General features: G+C 39.0%; 1 protein-coding gene across 5 annotated transcripts in view; it reads right to left on the bottom strand.

Moving 5' to 3' along the window:
* Window positions 1-2054: 2054 nt before the first annotated feature.
* pcloa (piccolo presynaptic cytomatrix protein a) overlaps window positions 2055-19644 on the bottom strand; it is a 58090-nt gene continuing 40500 nt past the window's right edge. For 2 of the 5 annotated variants that reach the window (XM_074698244.1, XM_074698242.1), the window contains 12 exons: window positions 19507-19557; window positions 18281-18411; window positions 15691-15717; window positions 14075-14168; window positions 12261-12332; window positions 11930-12173; window positions 11160-11429; window positions 8732-8873; window positions 7921-7979; window positions 6121-6255; window positions 4007-4152; window positions 2055-2580 (listed from right to left, as the gene is read on the bottom strand). In XM_074698244.1, coding sequence (XP_074554345.1) covers window positions 2437-2580; window positions 4007-4152; window positions 6121-6255; window positions 7921-7979; window positions 8732-8873; window positions 11160-11429; window positions 11930-12173; window positions 12261-12332; window positions 14075-14168; window positions 15691-15717; window positions 18281-18411; window positions 19507-19557 — 1515 coding nt within the window. In that variant the 3' untranslated portion in view covers window positions 2055-2436. Of the gene's footprint in view, window positions 2581-4006; window positions 4153-6120; window positions 6256-7920; window positions 7980-8731; window positions 8874-9875; window positions 10071-11159; window positions 11430-11929; window positions 12174-12260; window positions 12333-14074; window positions 14169-15690; window positions 15718-18280; window positions 18412-19506; window positions 19558-19644 lie in introns of all 5 variants that reach the window. The other 3 variants (XM_074698245.1, XM_074698243.1, XM_074698247.1) reach the window with 3 other exon arrangements.

Raw genomic sequence — 19644 nt, forward strand, 5'->3', positions numbered from 1 at the left:
AATAGTATGAACCACCAACGAAACATGCAACATCCAGTGTGAGCACATTTAAATTCTCCTGCAACTGCTCGAGTTGTTACGATAGATTCAGTGTAGTTAGACTCTGGTAAACCTTTTAGTGTTTGGTGTAAAGGGTCAGGTACATGTGGGAGACAGACGTACGCTCGTTCCTCGGTCTATCCACTGTACATTGATCGAGAGGAAAAACAAACGTCTGCTTACTTCTATGACACACCTTCTTTTTTGTCTGCTAAAAGACCTATTGCTCCCCACACCTCAGTATAAAAAAGCTATGTATTTACAAGGTTGGAATAAGAGAGATGGCATCTTTCAGTGTGTGTTTCTGTGTGACCGTGTGTGTGGGTGTGTGTGTGTGAGCGTGAGATTTTAAAGTTTCTAGACAGACGACACTTAAAAGAAGAGATAGTGACATGCATGGACTTGGTATGAGGATGCTTCACGAACAAGCACATGGGAATAAGAATGAAGCAAATTAAATTCACTCACTACAGTTCAGGTAACATCCACTGGTTACGACGCTGTCTAGTTTGGTCATTTTTTTCCACAAAGGGTGCATAAAAGGGTGGGGCAGGAAGGTGTGTTCTTTTAGTGAAGTTGGGGATGTGTGGATTTTAATTTTTTATGTATGTTCGTGCAAGGGCGAAGAAGTTAGTTCTCTGAGTTTCAGGCCCTCTAAACGTTGTAAACAAGCACTACTTTGTGTAAAAAAGCAAAAGTTCTTTTTTATGTACAACTGATATGTACTGTAAACAAATATAATACAACATATGAAATAGTCTCACAAGCAATAAATTAAGAGACATAAAGCAGTACAAAATAACAAGGTAAAATTAAAGACTGGAAAAAAACACAGCAGTGCATTGAAACTTTCTTGGATATCTGGCGAGTCAATCTGCAGTCACCAACGTTGTTCAGTAGATGTTGCATAGAAATCCTTCAGGTGTTTTGTGTAATTTCTTTGCCTATTTGACCCCCATACAAGCACACAGGATGCCCTCACATAAGACAAAACAGGTTTAAAAGACACAAATGTTGAATATGAGGTGGACGCAACGAATATGAGGGAAATAAACTTAGTAGCTTAGTAGCATTGTTGCATCTTCAGATTCTAACATATATCTTTGTCACATTAAGTCACTCTGATCTCATCAACCCTCTCTTAATATCTCATCTTGTTGGCGGTTTTACATTCTAAGTAGGAAAAAAGTGCATAATACGACAAAAGCACATGCTGGGGGGGCGAAACGCACTATGGGGACAAAATGCGTTGTGGGGACGAAACAAGCTGTGGGGACGAAACGAGCTGTGGGGACGAAACGAGCTGTGGGGACGAAATGAGATGTGCTTCAAAGAAAATCAAAGATCTCACATGGTGAACATGTCACATTCTATCGGGGCATTGTGGGTAAATAAAACTCTATGTCACAATCATCAAGACTCGATTGTCAGTGTAAAGATATCTATATATTTATCTCTATATAATCAATATCCAGCTATGACACTTCACTATATACAATGTGAACCTTAGGGGTGAGTATTTTTTCATGTGCAGATCATGTGGCACTGCATTCCAGACAGGTAAACTCATGCGCACCATAAATAGCGTCTAATTCATATATATTAATAAAATCTTTATCATCATTTTATATAAGTATTTTGGAGAAAAAAATGAAGTGAATGAATAATGCTAAGCAGGATTTTTCTCTTCCTCAAACTGTTAGGTAGTTCATTACAAAAAATATGCTTGGTTTGAGTTTGATTTCATGTATGTAAATAATAAAGGAGGAGTGAAATGATAAATTTCTTTGTTTTTTTTTCTAAATACAAAAATAAATAAGAGGTCTTCAAAATTTCTCTCCCAAAATGCTTTGTGAATTAATAAAACTCTGTAATAAACTGATGAGTCAAATCTGTCATGGATAAAACATCTAAATAAGTAAATAAGAATCTACAAAGTGTGTCCATTCCCTGTACGATTGAATTTTTCTTTTGTGTGTGAGCTTTGTTTGTTTATCTGTGTGTGTATGTTTGAGTGTATGTGTGAACAAAGTGTGTAATACCTGGTTGATTCCATGCGTCATCTCTGAAATCAGCACCTATGCTCCCCTCAGCCTCGCCCTCTCCTCTATACACCTCACTTCCTGTAAACTTGTATTTATTTCCTGTAAACACACAACTACTTTCCCTAGACTTTCAGCGTGACAGAAATCATCATCAAACCTGTCCTTTCAAAATAAAAGCCACCTTCAAACTCTCACTACATCCAAGGCCTGAAATAAAGACTGAAGAAAGAGCTTTTTTGCCCCAAAGCCCATTGAGAGTGGATCAGTTTTACAGATTTTGACCCCAAATATCTCCAGATCTGCATTCTCTCTCTCTTTTTTCTTTTCGTTTTTTTGAATCGAGTCTCTTCTTCTATGAGTGGATCTGGGCAGTGCTGGCGAGCAGCTTGTGCCAGCTCACCACTCGCTTACGTAAGTCGACTTTGTCAAGCCACACGTAGGCCTCCCCGATCAGGGTCTTCTTCATGAACTTGCCTCCGTTGGACACAAGGAACAGCTGAAAGAGAACAGAGAGAAACTCTTACAGGGCAAAGACTTGAAAAGAAATCCGAAATACTGGGCTGGAGACCATTATTAGCTGACTGCAGCCAGGCAAATACTTGGGTCTGATTAGTAAAAACCTTAGAGCAGTATTGTTTCATTTTCTATGGCAAAGTGATGCTAGTATCAAGGAGTCTGCTCCTTTCCCTCTATTTTTGTCAAACTGGTGTTTTGGAAAACATATATTTTAGCATAATAAATACAAAGTGGTTTAAAAATCTGCAACATTGTTATTTTACATCCATGTTTAAAGATGCTATGAGGAGGATCTGTTTGAATTGCACTCCCTCGCCACCTTGTGGCCCGGAGTCTCCGCGCACTGTCGTAAATTACTTTCAGTAAGGCAAGTGTTTGTTTTGGAATGAAATGGAGATCAGATCAAAAAAAAAAATCATTGTTCCAGACAACTATTTAGTGGAAACGACACAACAAGGTAAGGGACTTATCAGTGCAGTTACGTAGCGTTACAGCAGCCGGCTATATGTTAGCAACATATGTAGCCCAGTGCTCCGAAGTATCTGTAGGCTAACATGACAACAAGTAAACACTGTCAGTTTGTAAGTAGTTTAGTACCCGTTTATATCTAGCGCGGCTGGCAGTCCGGTGCTCTAAGACATGTCTGTAATGTGTAACATTAGTGAATCCTGGTTAGCAGTCATCTACCAAGCAGAACTATCGTAACGTCACTCCTTACTTTATAGATAGACTCTCAGTTTTGAACAGACAACTGCAGAATATATTGGTTCTGATAATCTCATTTTAAATTGTGGATTACAATCACGCATGTATCTAGCAGGAAACCTTTGTCAAGATTACTTTCAAACTTCTCACAGCCCCTTGAAAACAGGGAAAAACCCAGTACCCCTCTTCAATAAGCACCAATAACACTTTATTATACCTTTGTTTTTTTGCCAAATTTGCAGGAAAAATGTTCTGCTAACTGTACTCCACACTTTCTTCAACACAAACCCTTTCCTACCTCAGCTTTTTGTTGTATTTTGGGGGGTTATTAAAAATCTTATGAGATTACACCAATAAAATCCTTTCAAAGGCCTCCCACTTTAATCTTATTAAGTGTTGAGTGGGTGTTAATGGATTGAATTTGTGAATATAAAACTGAAACTAGCTTCCTTGTATTTGTATTCACAAACAAAAATATCAACAAGGTTGGTGTCAGATTTCTCTAGATGTTGGATTTCCTCAGTTGAACACACTCTAATTTGCAAACACTGAGTCAAGTTGTGTTTTCAGGCGTATTGGAAAGAGGTTTTTTTAAAAGCTTTTCTGTTCCTTTTGAGGATATTGAGCAATGAGAAGTGAATTCTAAAAATCTGGCTGATAGTTCTTGTTACGGCTGTGTATATGGATATTTTTATTCTTACCTGGATAGCGTGTCCTGTTGGATTCATGCAGAAGCGGAAGGTCTCATTAAAAGATGGTTCTCGGTCATGACGACACACTCTGGTCTTCTTCTTGATGATCCTTTTCTGAGTGGCAATGTTCACCACGTAGAGCTTCACATACAGATCTGTAAAAACACACACACTTGTGTTATGCTGACACTAAACATCTGTCAAGCACACTCTTGCTGAAATGGTTGATGATTAAAAATCTAAATTGAATTTCCTCCAATACATTTCTAATATAAGACTCATGATTTATGAAGCTGGGAGGATTTTTAGTTGTGTTTCCACATCCTGCCACCAGAGGGGGTAAGACTTGCACTATAACTCCAGGGATTTTTGGACGCCAAGTCTTTGAGCATGTGAGAAATGTCTAAAGACACGTGCAAACATCAAAAACAGGCTGAGAAACAGACACAGATGTACAAACTAATGCTGTGTTATGTTGTCATTCTTTAGAGAAGCTATACGCCTTGGAAATCTGTGTGTGCAGAGCCCATCTGGAGAGAAATGCAAATCACACAAGTGGCAGGCAGCTTGTGTATGAGGGTGTAAATATTATGAGAGACGACGAGGTGGGTGGAAATCTACATTTCACCATAAGATGGAAAGTATGATTCTGCTATGCATGAGGTTGACATGACTGGAAAGTGAACACAGAATGTAATTTATATAGTTTGTTTTTCTGTAAATCCATAAATCTCTTAGTAAACATGATAGAATCTGTCAGACTCTTGCCATTTCATCTGTCTTTAAAAAACACTTTGAGCATCTATCTGTCATTTTTGTCACTTTGTGTTTTGTTGCACATCTACAGAACATAACTGGAGTGCTAGTGTTAACTTGTCAGATTGTTCTTGAGAGAAAAATCAGACAAGTTGTGCCCTCTCTGGACATGTGGTTGGAGAGATTGTGGCCTTATTTCACATTGGAATCGCAAACTTTTAACTTGCACTGCTGTTCCCATTGTTGATGCTGTTGAGGTTCCTGCAGAACCCAGACTGTGTGGGCTGACCGAGGTCAACTGGCATCATTGTTCCTCTATAGAGCTTATTTCAACTGTTCTGCAGTTCTTACCTAGTAGGCCCGACTGTAGGGATGATGAGGACCTTCAGGAACCCTAAGGATTATCATCATTTATTCCACTTCTTTAACCCCAAATGACGTGCCCTCAGCATGCTCCAAAACTCATCAAACTGCCCAAAATTTGAGGGCCCATTCATCCTCAATTGTGGCTTTAATTTTATTACCTCCATCAAGGAGGTTGTGTTTTTGGGAGAGAATGCCTGTCTGTTAATTTGTCTGTCTGTGAACAACATAACTCAAAAAGTAACCAACGGACCTTGATGAAATTTTCAGGAAATGTCCAAAATGGGATAAAGAAGAACTGATTACATTTTGGAGGTGATCCAGATCACTGTCTGGATCCATGAATTTTTCTTAAGGATTCTTTCTCATCTCAAGACAGAGCCGTTTTCACCATATTGTATATAACTCCACGATAAATGGTCAGACTGCTTTGTAAATCAATACAAGACAAGGTCACCATAATTTCTGACAGATGCAAAAGTACGATCCAGATCCTGGCAATATTCTGGACACTAAGATCCAGAATATGAAACACGTACTGGGTCAAACCTGCAACTAACACTAAATTGTGGCAGACAATCTGCTAAAAGGGAGTATAACATTAAAGTAGAACTCAAGTGTTGCATGATGATCACAATATGCTTGAGTGCTTTTCTAGTTCCGTATTTATTCCTTTTTTATTTGAACTTTCTGCTAACTGTACCATTTTGTGGGCAACATGTTACGACTGAATTTCCTCCTTGGATAAATAAAGCATTTTTGAGTTATGCTGTCTGCTTCTTTCCAAGACAATGCCAGCTTTTAGCAACTGATCGTGACTTCTGAGACACTGCATCTAGAAAATCTCTACAGCAATTTTCGGCATGTCAGATGGGCTTTTTTTGTTTTCTTGCAACAATAAGTGTGTGGGCTTTTCCAAGCTGTCAAACAAAAGGCAACACCCAGTGTGATGTCTTTGATACTGATGTTTGTGGGGTACTTCAGTGAAAAGAACAACACATTACCTGGCAGATGGTCTGGAGACTTGAACTTGTAGGTGATGTTACGACACTGAAGAATCTCCAGGACCAGGTGCTCACCCTCTGTCTTCACCTCCTTCTTCAGAGCAATCTTTATCTCCCCCATCACTTGGGATTTACCTAAAAAGTCACATTACGTCATTTTACACATTCAAACACTGGGTTTGGTTTGTTTCAAGTTACAAAAGCATAAGTATGTACATCAAGACTACAGATGATCTGCATTTCCTGCACAAAAGGACTTCACTTCCTCTCAGTGTCTCTTTAAGTCTCTTCTTGTTTGTGATAAAGAATTCTTTTGTACATCACTGCCCTCTGCTGGACACTAAAGGTACCATGTTAACTCCATTACCCCCCTTGAGAATAATTTTACTCCCATGGTAAGTATTTTTCAAACAAAGCCTGCAGGCAATCACACTTATTTCACAAAGACGAGAGGAAATTATGAGGAGCTCAGCCTGACTTCTCGTTTCCTTAGAAACTGAGAGAAAATAACAGTCGTGGAAAGCTGGGTCAACAACACCGCTGCGCTGGTTCAAGTGTTTGTCTGATTATAACTCAGAGAGAAACACAGTCAACCAAAAAGCCAGAGGACAAAAGAGAGCAGATGATATAGAGAGGAAGATCAACTGCAGGTAAGAACAAACGTGCTAACAGGTACATCTGTGTTTGTACGAAGCTCCAGTCTCACACTTTGACTGTGATATCAGAACGCAGGTTTTTCTAGCTTTCTATGATCATTTTTGCACCTTGCATTAGTCATTGTCACTTATGACTCATAACTTCACCAAGAGGATGAAAAATTGAGAAAAACTAACAGAGAGAGATGGATAAATATAACCTTTAAGTTATTCTTAAAAGAACAAATTCACGTGGCTGCCATTTCCCTGTGAAATCATGTGGGAAGTGTGGGAAGCTAAATGCTACCACGTCATGCTGTGCGGTCCCAGGTTTCAAAGTCTAAAAGCCAGCAATTTATATCTTTCAGCTGAAGGTAAAACTTAATGCATGTAATTAAGCTAGCAAGCTAACGTTAGCTGTGTTACTTTTTCTTTAACATCACTGATATTTGAGGTCACTGGAGCATTAATACAAGCATACATTAGCTGCTAGTTAGCCAAAAGTTCAATGTTTTAAGTACTGTAGAGGTAGATATTAGTGGTTCTCTGTACAATATTATTTACCTCATCCACATCCATACATCCTTTTTTGACTCTTTTGAGTGTTGTTGCATTTTTTTTTTGTAAATTTGTGGGCTGTTTTCCAAGGAAAGTGATGTTACAAAGTAAGATTTTGCCTTTAGCTAAATCTTTTTTACAATGCACAAACATCCTGACCTGAAATCTCATCAGAAAAGTTAGGTTTGGATCTGATCTTATGTGACACACTTAGGTGATGAAAATTTCATAGAAATTTTAAGTATAACATAAAGCAACTAGCTTCAAATGTTAAACAGAAGCAACTATTAAAAAGAAATCCACAGAACAAACAAATAAAAACCTAAACACAAACGTTTTAACTGTGTTTCACTGTCTTAAGAATTACTGTTGCTTTTGTGTTTCTATCTCAGTCAAACAGACCAATACTGGGAGTTTGTGATAAAATTGCCCAAAAAGTTTTTAAGTTTTAAATCTTTAAGATTTTGAAAGTGATTTTCTTTATCCCTGAAGCACCAAAAATGAATGAATTAGTAAACAAAGTGTGTTACCTTTTTATGTGTAATTCTTATAGCGATCAAGCTAAGAACATGTGATTCGACTACTTTCAGTGTGCTGTCAATCTGACCTTCCATGTCACCGTGTCCCATCGATGATTTCACGTCTGTGCCGTTGGGGATCTTTCCACTAAAAAAACAGGGAACAAATTTTTTTTAAATACAGATAGGAAACTGAAAAAACTGAAATCCAAGCAAATGTTTCCATCTTTAATTCAACTGACGAGTCCAAAAAAAATGTCTTGTTACAAGACCTCAATTGCGTGACAAGACCTACCAATGGGGTAAGAAAAAAACTATTTATTTAGCTTCTTGCTTTAATATCTTGACAAAAGACATTGTTCTTCCTCAAATTAAAGCTGATAAGGCATTTTTGTTTAAAATAAGAAGCAAACACCTGTTTAGATTTTAGTTGATGCAGTGTTATCTGGGGTTACAAAGAGGTGGAGAATTTCCAGTATAGTTCAGGAATGTTTCCTGAACATTTCCATGGGAATTTAAGCTTGAAAATAATGGGAATTTTCTAGGGGGTTTTGCCTTTAGCTTATATCAGTTTTTCTGGAAAATTCTAGGGAAATTTTGGCTCATAAATCCTAGAAATTTTCAGGGTTTTATCTTATTATCAACTTGATTTAGAAATATTGCGTTAGACATGTTTGCATGTGTGTCAGTTAATATCTAAACACATTTATGACCAGGTCAATGCAGTTAATATAAATTCCCAAAAGTTCTCGATGAAAGTTTCTGACTTTGAAAATTCCAGGAATTTTGCAACCCAAGTCTTAACAGTAGTTAATAGTATGTAGCATGTAGTTTTTTGTTTTTCTGGAGAGATCCTTTAACGTTCAAAACCAAGCTCAGGTATTTAATAACCCGACTCACAATCGTGGCACCTGGAAGATAGCACTGTCCACCTCATTCATCTCTCCCTCTTCATCCAACAGGCTGTAGGCGCTGCCGCTCAGGCCGCTGTCTAAAGAGGCAGCGGTGACCGGGGCATCACTGGATCTGTAGCCGGACCGCGCTGTGCAGAAATCAACCACACACATCACGACAAAGAGACAGGAAGAAAAATTGCACAGTTGCCTGGTGCAAAAATATAAAAAACCAGAGGCAAGAAGCATTCATTTATATCTGCGGCAACTATAATCCATCATCATCAACTTGAAATAATTAATGTCACAGTTAAAAGGAGAGACTACTGAGAGCACACAAGACTGGTTTACGATGAAAAGCACAGAAACGCTTGCAAGAAGCATGTGAAGACTTTCTCTCAGACGAAGACCAGACAGATTGAACTCACATGTAAAGCTTTAACAGGAGACAGACAAATAAATCCAGAGATATATCACATAGATATGTTGATGCAAACTAAACAAGAGGCACGTAGACAGTTAGTTACCTAAATGACCTGTTAGGTTTAACATATTCAGTTTTAGTTTAGTCACAGAGTGTGTTTTTTTCTTATCAGGATGAGTTTAGAGGATGTTTTTAGTGTAGTTTTTTTAAAAGTGGTTTAATTCAGTTTTTTTTTTAGATCTTATTCTTTGAAAAAACATGTTTAAAAAAGATTACATTTAACCTTTAATTTCCAAACAGCTGATAGGGATGTGTGGTTGAGTATGAATGATGTGAGATGCATTGATGTGGTGCAGAAACAGGATTCATTACAGCACGTCTTTTCTCTCCAAGCCTCTCAACACGCTCCATCTTTGCAGAAGCTCACTAGCACCAGTCTGATGAAGCCACACGGGAGTCATGACACAGCAGAAGTGAATCACATGACACTCTGCGACAGTCATTTCCTGGTATTAGTGAGCCGTGTTGGTTGGCCGTTAAGAAAATCGTGTTTCGCTGCATGAATCTGTGGTAATGTGGGTGCAACTTTCTTTCAGCTTGTGAGACTCTTTCTCTTTCCTGCAGGTGTGCGTTAGTAGGATCGCATCCTCTCTTTCTTTCACTCTCTCTTTCTCTCTTCGCTCCATCTGTGCTTCAGTCACACGACAGAGAGGGGGGACTCTCTCACCTCCGATGCTCTGCGGCCTCTCTTCTGACACGGCTTTCCTGAGGGTCAGGTGTCTGCCGTCTGCTCTGCTCCCTTTGGCCGACACGAACGACGACGATGGCAGGGCCGGCAGCCAATCGGACTGCGCTCTCTGAATGGTGAGCACGCCCACTACGCTGTGTCTCTGGTGCCTCAGAGAGAGGCGGCCTCTTTGGCCTGAGGGGTGTTTGGTTTTTTTGTTTTGTTTCGCAGGTCACATGTCAGGGGGGGAGTTTTAAAAAAGATGGAAGGAGGGAGGGGAGGAGCAAGATGGAGATTCAGAGAGTGGTTTGTCTTCATCATGGCAACCAGCTTGACTGTCAATCACATGCAGCCACAGTGTGCAGTGCACATTGGTGTGCAGCATCTACTGAGGTGCATTGTGGGTCCGGTAGTTTAAATCAAAAAAAAAAAAAAGGGGAGGGGAGGGTTAGTGGACTGCATGCACAGCCATCTCAGTGAGGAGCTTCAGTAAAGCTGGTAGTTGTTGTTTTTTTTAAACTTAAAAAAAAAATTAAATTAAAAAAAGGAAAAAGGGATAAAAATAAAAAATCAAAAGGGGTTGCAACTTTCTTCTGTTTCAGAATCTAGGTAGGAAAATCTCTTCTTCCTGCTGAACTTTAAGTCGACTCATCAAAACACATTTATATTTCTAAAGCGTTCTCTTCTGATTTCATAGAACTGTGTTCTCTAAAACAGTTGACATATTTTGCTGATTTCTTCCTTTAGGATTAAATTAAAACATATTGTTTTTTTGTTTCGGTTTTACTTTTTTCACAGCCTGTCATTCATCGTCTCATCTTTCATCAAACAAATGTATTTACGCTACAACTTACAACAGCAGCACCTCACTGTAAACAAAGTTAAAGCTTCTTTTCTGGAAATGGCTACATATTGTGGATATTATGTCACCTTTTGATTTTTTTATGTCTGGCTGTTAAGGTTTTTTTGCTTATTAGAGGTTTTTCTTTAAGCAACCATTTTTCTTCTTTGGACTGAGTGTAAAGCTCGGAGTGATAGAGGTCAAAGACAGTGAGCTACAGTACAGGTGGGATGCTGCATTTCACATTACTGACTCCATACAGAAGAGAAGCGGTGAGAGCTTGACGCACTGTGAGTACATACAGGGAGGTTAAAACAGGCGAGGGGGAACCGAGAATAGAAAAGGAAACTGAAAGTTAGAAAAAATAAATCACTGAACAGAAGGTAGAACAGATGAAAGTGAGGAGGCCATGCTGCGTGGGCTTTATTTGCGTCTTGGTTTACTTGGCTGGAGGCGTTGCTGCGGCTGCGGCTGCTGTGCCTGCTGCGGGGCATCGCCCGCCGCTATGGCAGCGCCTCGGCCGCTTCCAGTGCCGCCGTCCTGTTGGTGCTGTTGGCGTGCTGCGCTTTTGCTGGAGCGTGAAGCGCCGTGCGAGCGAGAGTGTTGGCTGTGTCCGTGGCTGTGGCTTTGGCTTTGGCTCTGGCCCTCGGACGAGGAAGGCTTCGATGTGCCGGGGCTACTGTGAGATTTCTCGATAGTGGGGACCTGCGTGTCTAAAACAACCAAATTACAACAAAAAAAGCTAATTAAACTAGCTTATGTGCTTTAAAAAGCTGTGGCTTTTTGGCAATTGCCTAATTAACACTATTATATTAAATTTGAAAGTTATTACTCTAAGTTAGGGGAGCATTCAAAGCCTTCCACGGCCATGTTGCCCTCTGTGTTAGGGAGGAGAGAGGGAAGCTAAGGCTAGGCCTCTGAGCTGGGTGACAACATGGCAACCAAGAAAACAGACCATGGGAAAGCAAAAAAGCATGAAGCTTAAGCTGTGACTGGTATGCAAAAAATGTGAATAAAGAGGTGCTGGGTTAAAGAAAGATTGCAGAAAGAGAAACAGGTTGACAGAAGTAGAGACAGAGAAGTTTGAAGGAAGATGAGAGGAGTAGAGACAGGAAGAGAAGAAGAAGAAGAAGGGGAACAGAAATGGTGGAAGCAGCAGACGTGTGTTAGTGGGTGAAAATCAAGCGGGTGAGGGGATTTCATTGTGTCCTACCCTTGGCAGGATCAGGAAAGATCCCGTGGCTCCGGCTCTTGATGACAGAAGATTTCGGGGAGTCCTGATTGTCGTGTGAGGAGGCCGCCGTTTTGGGGGAGGAGTGCTGGGAGGAGGGTTTGGAGGTGTGTCGACCCTGGCCTGAGTGGGAGCGCCTGTGGTGGTCGCCTTCGCTCTGCTCCTTCAGGGGGAGCCAGCGCGGGATGTTGTCCAGCTGGGCTGTGTTTGACAGATCTATGAGGACCTGAAGGAAAACACAGAAGCTTAACAGGCATGTGAATTAAAAAACAAAATGTTAGCATCTGAAAAAAGAAGGTTAAAATAGCTTTACCTCTCCTAGGAAATCATTGGATGAACACTTGTCGTAGTCCCACACACTCACTTCCAGCGTCTTCTTCCTCAGCTAAACAACACACAGACACACACAGACACACACACACACACACACACAGGTGAAGAGCCAGTGCATCCTCACAGAGGCCTATTTGTTGAAGTGTGTAATCAGTTTTTCCCAAAGGAAACATATGATCTGGGTTGAAAATGGGAGCAGACAGCTTACAGAGCAGACAACAGAAGTCCAGGAATTGGTTCTGAATGATTTGAAGCCAATGACTCTAAATTAGGATCTGAAATGATATAATTAAATCCCAATGGCATATCCCATCTGCTCTGCTGAAACCAATGGACGGAAGCTTGGCAGCTGCCAGCACTGAAAAGGCAATATTTTCTTTATTGGACCACTTCATCATAACACACTGTTAGTTTCTTTCTCTTTGCCTGAAATAAGTTGATTCATGTGAAGTTACAGAGCCAGCGCTTCTGAATTTACTGAGTTATTAACGCTCCAAACAACAAACGACAAAGATTTCATCAGGAATGTGACCTGAGTTTAATGACAGTGGTTCAAATGCTGCTTCCTTGTCTGATCAAACTGTCACATGAAATATCCTATTGAATTTAATGTATGACATTGTAGGATATGGAATCTTAGTTAATAAAATACTTTCAGTTGTTTTCAGCCTGGATATAAACATTGTTTGTATCAGAGAGTTAAGGCCTGTCTGAGGTTCTCAGAGTCCAAGTTGGTATCTGAAACTTTCTTTCCATTATGATGTACTATGTCTTTATGCATCTTATAACCGGTATATTAATTTTATTTTTATATACTCATGTACAGGGCTTGACATTAACTTTTTTGCTCACTAGCCACTGTGGCTAGTGGTTTCCCAGAGTAACTAGCCACTCATGATTTTAACTAGCCACAATTTTGTTGTTGGATAATAATGTTTAACATAAATAAAGTGGATGATGACATGGTAAAGTTTACTTGATATAGATTTACAACCATTTTAAATGTAAATGACCCCTTTTCACTCTCAAATAAAGACTACATAAATCAGGTATTCAGCTCTGAAACGGTTGTGCTCCTTAACTATGAAAATATGAAGACTATTGAGACAAACTAATAAAAGGAGAAGTTAATAATTGCATTCAATTAAAGTTATTAAGGTTGAAGATTAATTGAAAAGATGAAAACTAAACTGAAAAATTAACTAGAAATACTGTCTGCTTAAATATTTATTTACATCAGTAAATTTTCATCAATAAATTAAGTACCATATGTTCTGGACTAAGTCACTCTGGAGTATAATCATACATTTTTTGAAGTCGTATCAGTCAAAAAAATGTGTCATGAAGACAAAAACAACATATACAAGTCACACTGCACTATAAGTTTCAATTATTTAGAATGATTTGGTTTGTTGACAGTATTTCCAGAGTGAATTGTTTACGCATAACTTTAAAAAATGTTATTAGGAGCTTTAAATATTGTTCCTTCACACCTCATATCTGTGACAAGTTTCTCCTCTCTACGTGCACTTCTCGGCGCCCATCCAGATGCCATTTCAGAAAACTACAATTGAATAATTCAACCAAAGTGGCTAGTAGGAGTGACGGTGTTACCCGCCACAGCTGAAATTCACCCGCATTTGGCGGGTTGGCGGGTGTTAATGTCAAGCCCTGCTCATGTTGTCTCAGTGTATCATATTGTTAGTTACCCTGCAATTATTACCCCTACTGTTAACCATGTGGTAGATAAGTTTGCACGCCAGACCTGTGATAAATACATGTAACACTTCATACCTGCTCAAGGAGGATGTTTTTATAGATAACAGTCTGGTTCCACTCTGGGTTGACACTCTTCCCAGCATGTTTGGACTTTCTCTTGTTTTCAGCACTGTGGGAAAAACATTACAACAAGATATACTTGGTTAACGTATTGCACAAGCCTGGCAGCTTAATGGACCACCATCGTGTGGCAAATACGATATGGTGGAGTTTAAGGCACGATGAAGGACGAGGATGTCCGTGATGCACATTGTTTGGTATTAACAATGTATTAGCCTACGTGCATGGGCGGCAGGGTGCAATGTCAGGGAGAGCTGCAAAAAAGTCCATTTTTGTTGACATTGAGTTGTTTAGATTTGGGGATTCATAAACAAATGAAACTTTAAGCCAGTATGAAAAAAAATATTTCTGATCAAATTTATATTTGGCTTAAAGCCAATTTGACATGCTTTTACTTAAAGAGGGGGTATTGTACCATCCAGTATTGATGCATGGATATAAAATAACAATGCTGGATGTATGTACTAAATGTGTGTAGATCTTCAAACTGCTAAGCTGCTCAAACAGTCGATTCTAAATACAGCACAAGATCTTAATGCGTCTTGCTGAAATGATGAGGCCTCAAACACAAAGATATGCCAATAGTTCTCCCTTGACTGGCCTCCAGAGGGCTGGCCAATCAGAGGGAAGGGGCTTTATAGAACAGGGAGCCTTAAAGAGACAGCAACTAATACAAAGCGTTTCAGACAGAGGCTGAAATAAAGGTTTTCTAAAACAGAGAAAAGTTGGGTCTATTCTGGCTGTTAATCATGTAAAGCTACTCTCAGGAAACCAGTAAGGCCATCATATAAAAGAGCACAATACCATCTCTTTAATAACATAAAATAGATAGGACTGTAGTGTCAAAAAAGTTCTAATAAGCCAATTTTAACTCAGAAAATGGGCTGTTCTGACATTGCTGGCTCTGTATTTCACTTGTTTAAAAGGTCAAATTTGTAATGTAGTGGCAGACTCAATGAAACAGACAAAATGGATGTTTTTTGCATCGTTAGATTAAATATTATAGGCTGAAAGTTAGTATTAAAGAGTTTTTTTGGTACAGACAATACTGCATGATGGAATGGGTTTGGCCTGTAGAGCAGATAATGAGAGTGTGTAAAGAACGTGGTGGGAAATCAGGAGTACACTGAGATGTTAGGGGCACGATATCGCACATCACTGAGGGATTTTAATCACAAAACAAGAACAAACTAAAGGATGCCGGGCTTAATGTTTGGATTTCAAATTACAATGGTTTAGAACAAAAACAGACCATCTCTCAAAGAAACACAACAGTTAGCTGGGGGAATGTGAACTGTCAGCACAGGGGACTACATGTTTACATGGGAAGAAATGGAAGATGTTATTATTTGGGGGTTTATCTCTCTAAAATGCAATGTGACAAGACTACACCTTAGGGTGAGTGGAACATCATGAGAGTATGGGGACCAAGGGGAGTGCACAGTTTAAGGGGGTTAGTGGAACTGACTTAACAATAAGCCACCAGTCAATTAAAAACAACCTGGACGTTTTGACACCTTCACCAACCAAATTCAACCAAAACAAAGTGCCGAAGTGGGCAAGTCACATACCTGGCATTCTGGACAACCATGACCTGACTGAGGGGGTCCAGCATGCATTAAATATAAAGAACAACATACAGAAACAATAGTCAGAGGGGGAGTGGGGGGTCAAAGAGAGTCTGTGGACTGTGAGTGTGTGTGTGGGGAGGGGGAGGTAGTTCACTCTTGGTCAGTTTGGTGTGGGTTTTACAGGTTGTGTGGTCAGATAAAGGGGCCAAAGTCGGGAGCTGTGGTGTGCTGCAGCGGTGAACTGAACTGTGCTGTAGTGTCTCATGAGTAGCATGTTTGTGCTGAGAGGGCTTTCAGGTGATGTGACGCATCTTTTGGCAACCGTTGAAGAGCTGCAAATGACCACGGCTCACTGGTTCAGCAGTAGTAATCCTGATAAGAATGATCCAAATGTTGAAGGTCAGTTTGCTGGACCCAAATTCAGATAAGTGCTTTTTAACCCTAAAGGTTTATGTTTAAAATATCATACAGCGATATGTGGTCACTTATTTGATAGGGACAAAATCCCTTCCTTTACAACCCCAAAATTTAGCTCATGAATGACACAAAAAGGTTTAAACATTAATATCTATGTTTTTTGTTAAACCAATTCAAAAGCTTTACAACATTCATTCCTGTGATCCAGCTCTCCCTTCAGATCAGGGTTATACTAATATAGAAACTGGACATTATTCTCATCATACATAAAAGCTTTTAATAACACTAACTTAAGATTTGTTCAGTCAGGAAACAAGATTGCATTATCTGTATTCATCAAAATTAATAACCCAAATGTCTTTTGGACAGCCTGATTTCAAGTTCCAATTAAATCCATTAGCTTTATCAGTTAGCTTGCTAAAAATGCTTTAGCACTTAGTTTACTTCGAAACAACTGAGTTAAGCTAAACAGGTTTGAAAATACAACAGCCTTTGTACACAGAACCTAACCTTGTTTGTGCTAACATTGTTTATTAGCTAGCTAACGTTTAACTTTTAATAGCACCAATGCTATCAATAAAAAAAACTGTGTTAGCGTTCTACCACATTAAGTTATGTTTGGTCACGTTTAACCATGTTACATTAATTCACGTTCAGTTAAGCAACGTTATGTTAAGCCCAGGTATACTAAGCCAGGTCACCTTAAGTCATGTCAAGTTATATTCCAAAAAAATAGCTTAAGTAATGTCACATTAAGTTAAATGGTATCATGTTAAATAAGTTCATTTAGGATTTGTTTAATTAAGTTAGCTCACACTTAGTCATGTTACATTGCTTCACCTTAGGTCAAGCCAAGTCATGTCAAGTCACGTCAAGTCACGTCAAGTCACATTACCAAAGTTAGCTTACATCATGTCATGTTAGTCTAGTAAAATTAGTTGTGTTAAAATTAGTTACTTCAATTGTATTTGTGTTAATTTACATTAATTCGTGTTACATTAAGTCATGTTACGTTAAGTCAAGTCACATTACGTTACATTACATTACATTATGTGACATTACACTACATTACGTTACATTACATTATGTAACACTGCATATGTTCAGTAATGTAACATTGAGTTATATTATATAAGCTGTTAAGATTTATTTTATAGAATCCGGAGAAGTAAGTGTTATTTATTGTGTGCCGATTTTAACTTTCTCAGCCAGCTGTACGTTATACTACAGGTCTCCTGCATTGTTGCCATTAGATCTGTGATGCATCTGAAAAGCCACTGCATAGAGCACAGCCAGTGTTCTGATAGCTGTAAGCATGTCATTTATACACATGTAGCATATACGCGAGTATCTGCTCACATGTTCTTGTGTGCTTGTCTTGGTTAATGTGCTCAGCTCACCTAAAGCTGTGTAAAACCCACAGTGGTGTTTGAATCGTGTGATAAACTGAGAGCCTGTGAGATTGGCTGCTGGAGAGCCCACAGCTGCATTTTATTGCTTTTATCTAAATGATCCCAGGGAAAAAAACCCTTCTCTCTCACGAGAGAGCTCATACAGCGGTGAAGGTGGAGGAGTCAATTGCATTACAGCACAATCACAGAGAGAAGGGAGCCCTGGCTTACAAAGGAGTGTAGATTGTATTGCAAGTAAATATGAGTACTATTGATTTTGACTGCACTCACACGTACGGTAAAAGATCCATCAACAGGGACAAGAGCAACATAACAAGTACATGAGCAACTTCATATCATTTACATAATGTTTACGTTGTTCAGGGGCAGGGAAGAGATCCTAAAGTGCCTGGACATATGTTTTAAAACATCTGATGGATGTGCTGTGGAACTTTAGCCAAAGAAAGGCCATGTGCTGCACATTGAAAGATGTCATGATAAGCCAAAATCAATTATAAATCAATTTTAAAATGAAAGAAAATAAGGTTTGAGCTTCCAGGAGCGGCTGCCTTTTTGCCTGGATGTCAATGGAAAAACTGAACACTATCCCTTTACCTCTGTCTCTAAAAGCGCCAACAAAAAAAACAAAAAACAATAAAACAACTATATGTACACCTCCTCCCTCTTATCCCATTTTGTACTCTTTTGTTCTAATCTGACCCTGTTCCCATTTGAGCTATTCAAAGTGTGCACCCAGTGTTTGGAGCACACCCTTGACTCACCCTCTCCCAGGTAGGAGATACACCTTAACAAATGGGTCAGAGTAGCCATTGTTGTCCCGTGGGGCAAGGTTTCTGGCCTGCAGGACGTGAACAATCAAGTTGCCGAGCTGCTTGTCATAATGGATTTGAAGCTGGAGAAAAAAAGGGAAAAAACATTTTTATCATGATGGGTTCAAATGCATTTGAGATAATGCAAGAATTCTTATTGCACAACAATAAGAAAAAAGATATTTTACATTACGGTGCCTAACGTAACGTAAAGTATTACATTATGTTGCATCAAGTTACCTTTCATTACCTTACATCATGTTATGTAACCTTACCACAAAGGTACATATTGTTACTTTATGTCATGTTATGTCATATTATACTTCGATATGGTGCAATACATACAGAAAATATAATAAGGTACGTTACTTTATGTTATGTTACTATTCATCAGGTAACATTACATTATGTTACTTTACGTCAGTTATTTTATGTCACCCTGTGTTACCCTATGTTAAGCTACGCTACATTTGACTATGTTATGTTACCGTACTTTACACAATGATACTTTGTGTAACTATTTACTTATTAATACTTTACTTAATACTTTACATAACAATAATCAATGTTGCTTTACATAACAATACTTAATGTTGCTTTACGTTAAAATATTAAAGTAAGGTAACGTTTTACTACTTAACGTTACTGTATGAAATGAACATTATGTATCCTGTCACCTTGTGTTTCAGTTCAAAAATATGCTAAGCTTGGCTTGACTATAGCACAACAAGATATGATAAGGTTATAGGTGTTGGCTTCATGGTACAATTTTCACGCAAGTTTCTTTTTAAGACATACACAACCAAGAGCATATTCTTGCACAACATAGGCTCAGATAGCCAGGATATGATTTCATTAACAGGGCATAGTAAGAAGAACTTGTCTGTTTTTCCTGCACTACACCTCCCTACCTACCTTCTTGTTTCAATAACAAAAAGCTTATTTTGATGCAGTAAAAAAGTTCTTCTGCTAGTCTCTGACAATATAAGAGTAAGTGTAGACAGCCCAAGTTAAACATGAATACATAGAGAAATAGAGCGTTGAGTTGATGTAACTTTGTCTGTGTCATCCCTCTCTCTCTCATAGAGTCAGAGTTTAACACTTAAAAGAGAGTCTGTTCTAAACTTTTATATCAGAAATATCCACATTCACAGAGGTCACTGTCAGGTTTCACAGACCTGTATCTCTCCAGAGATTGGATGGGATGGGGTCTTGGTTCCCTCTGCAGCCTGTAGAGAGATAAAAGCAACATGTTTATGCAGGCGGCTAGCTGTAGGAGGTCCTTTTTATAACTGGTGGGTGTTCATGCTGTACAA

Source organism: Halichoeres trimaculatus, unplaced genomic scaffold (assembly GCF_033239565.1).
Source record: "Halichoeres trimaculatus isolate MK-OKI-2021-1 unplaced genomic scaffold, fHalTri1.1 fHalTri1_scaffold_21, whole genome shotgun sequence".
Taxonomy (NCBI): Eukaryota; Metazoa; Chordata; class Actinopteri; order Labriformes; family Labridae; genus Halichoeres; species Halichoeres trimaculatus.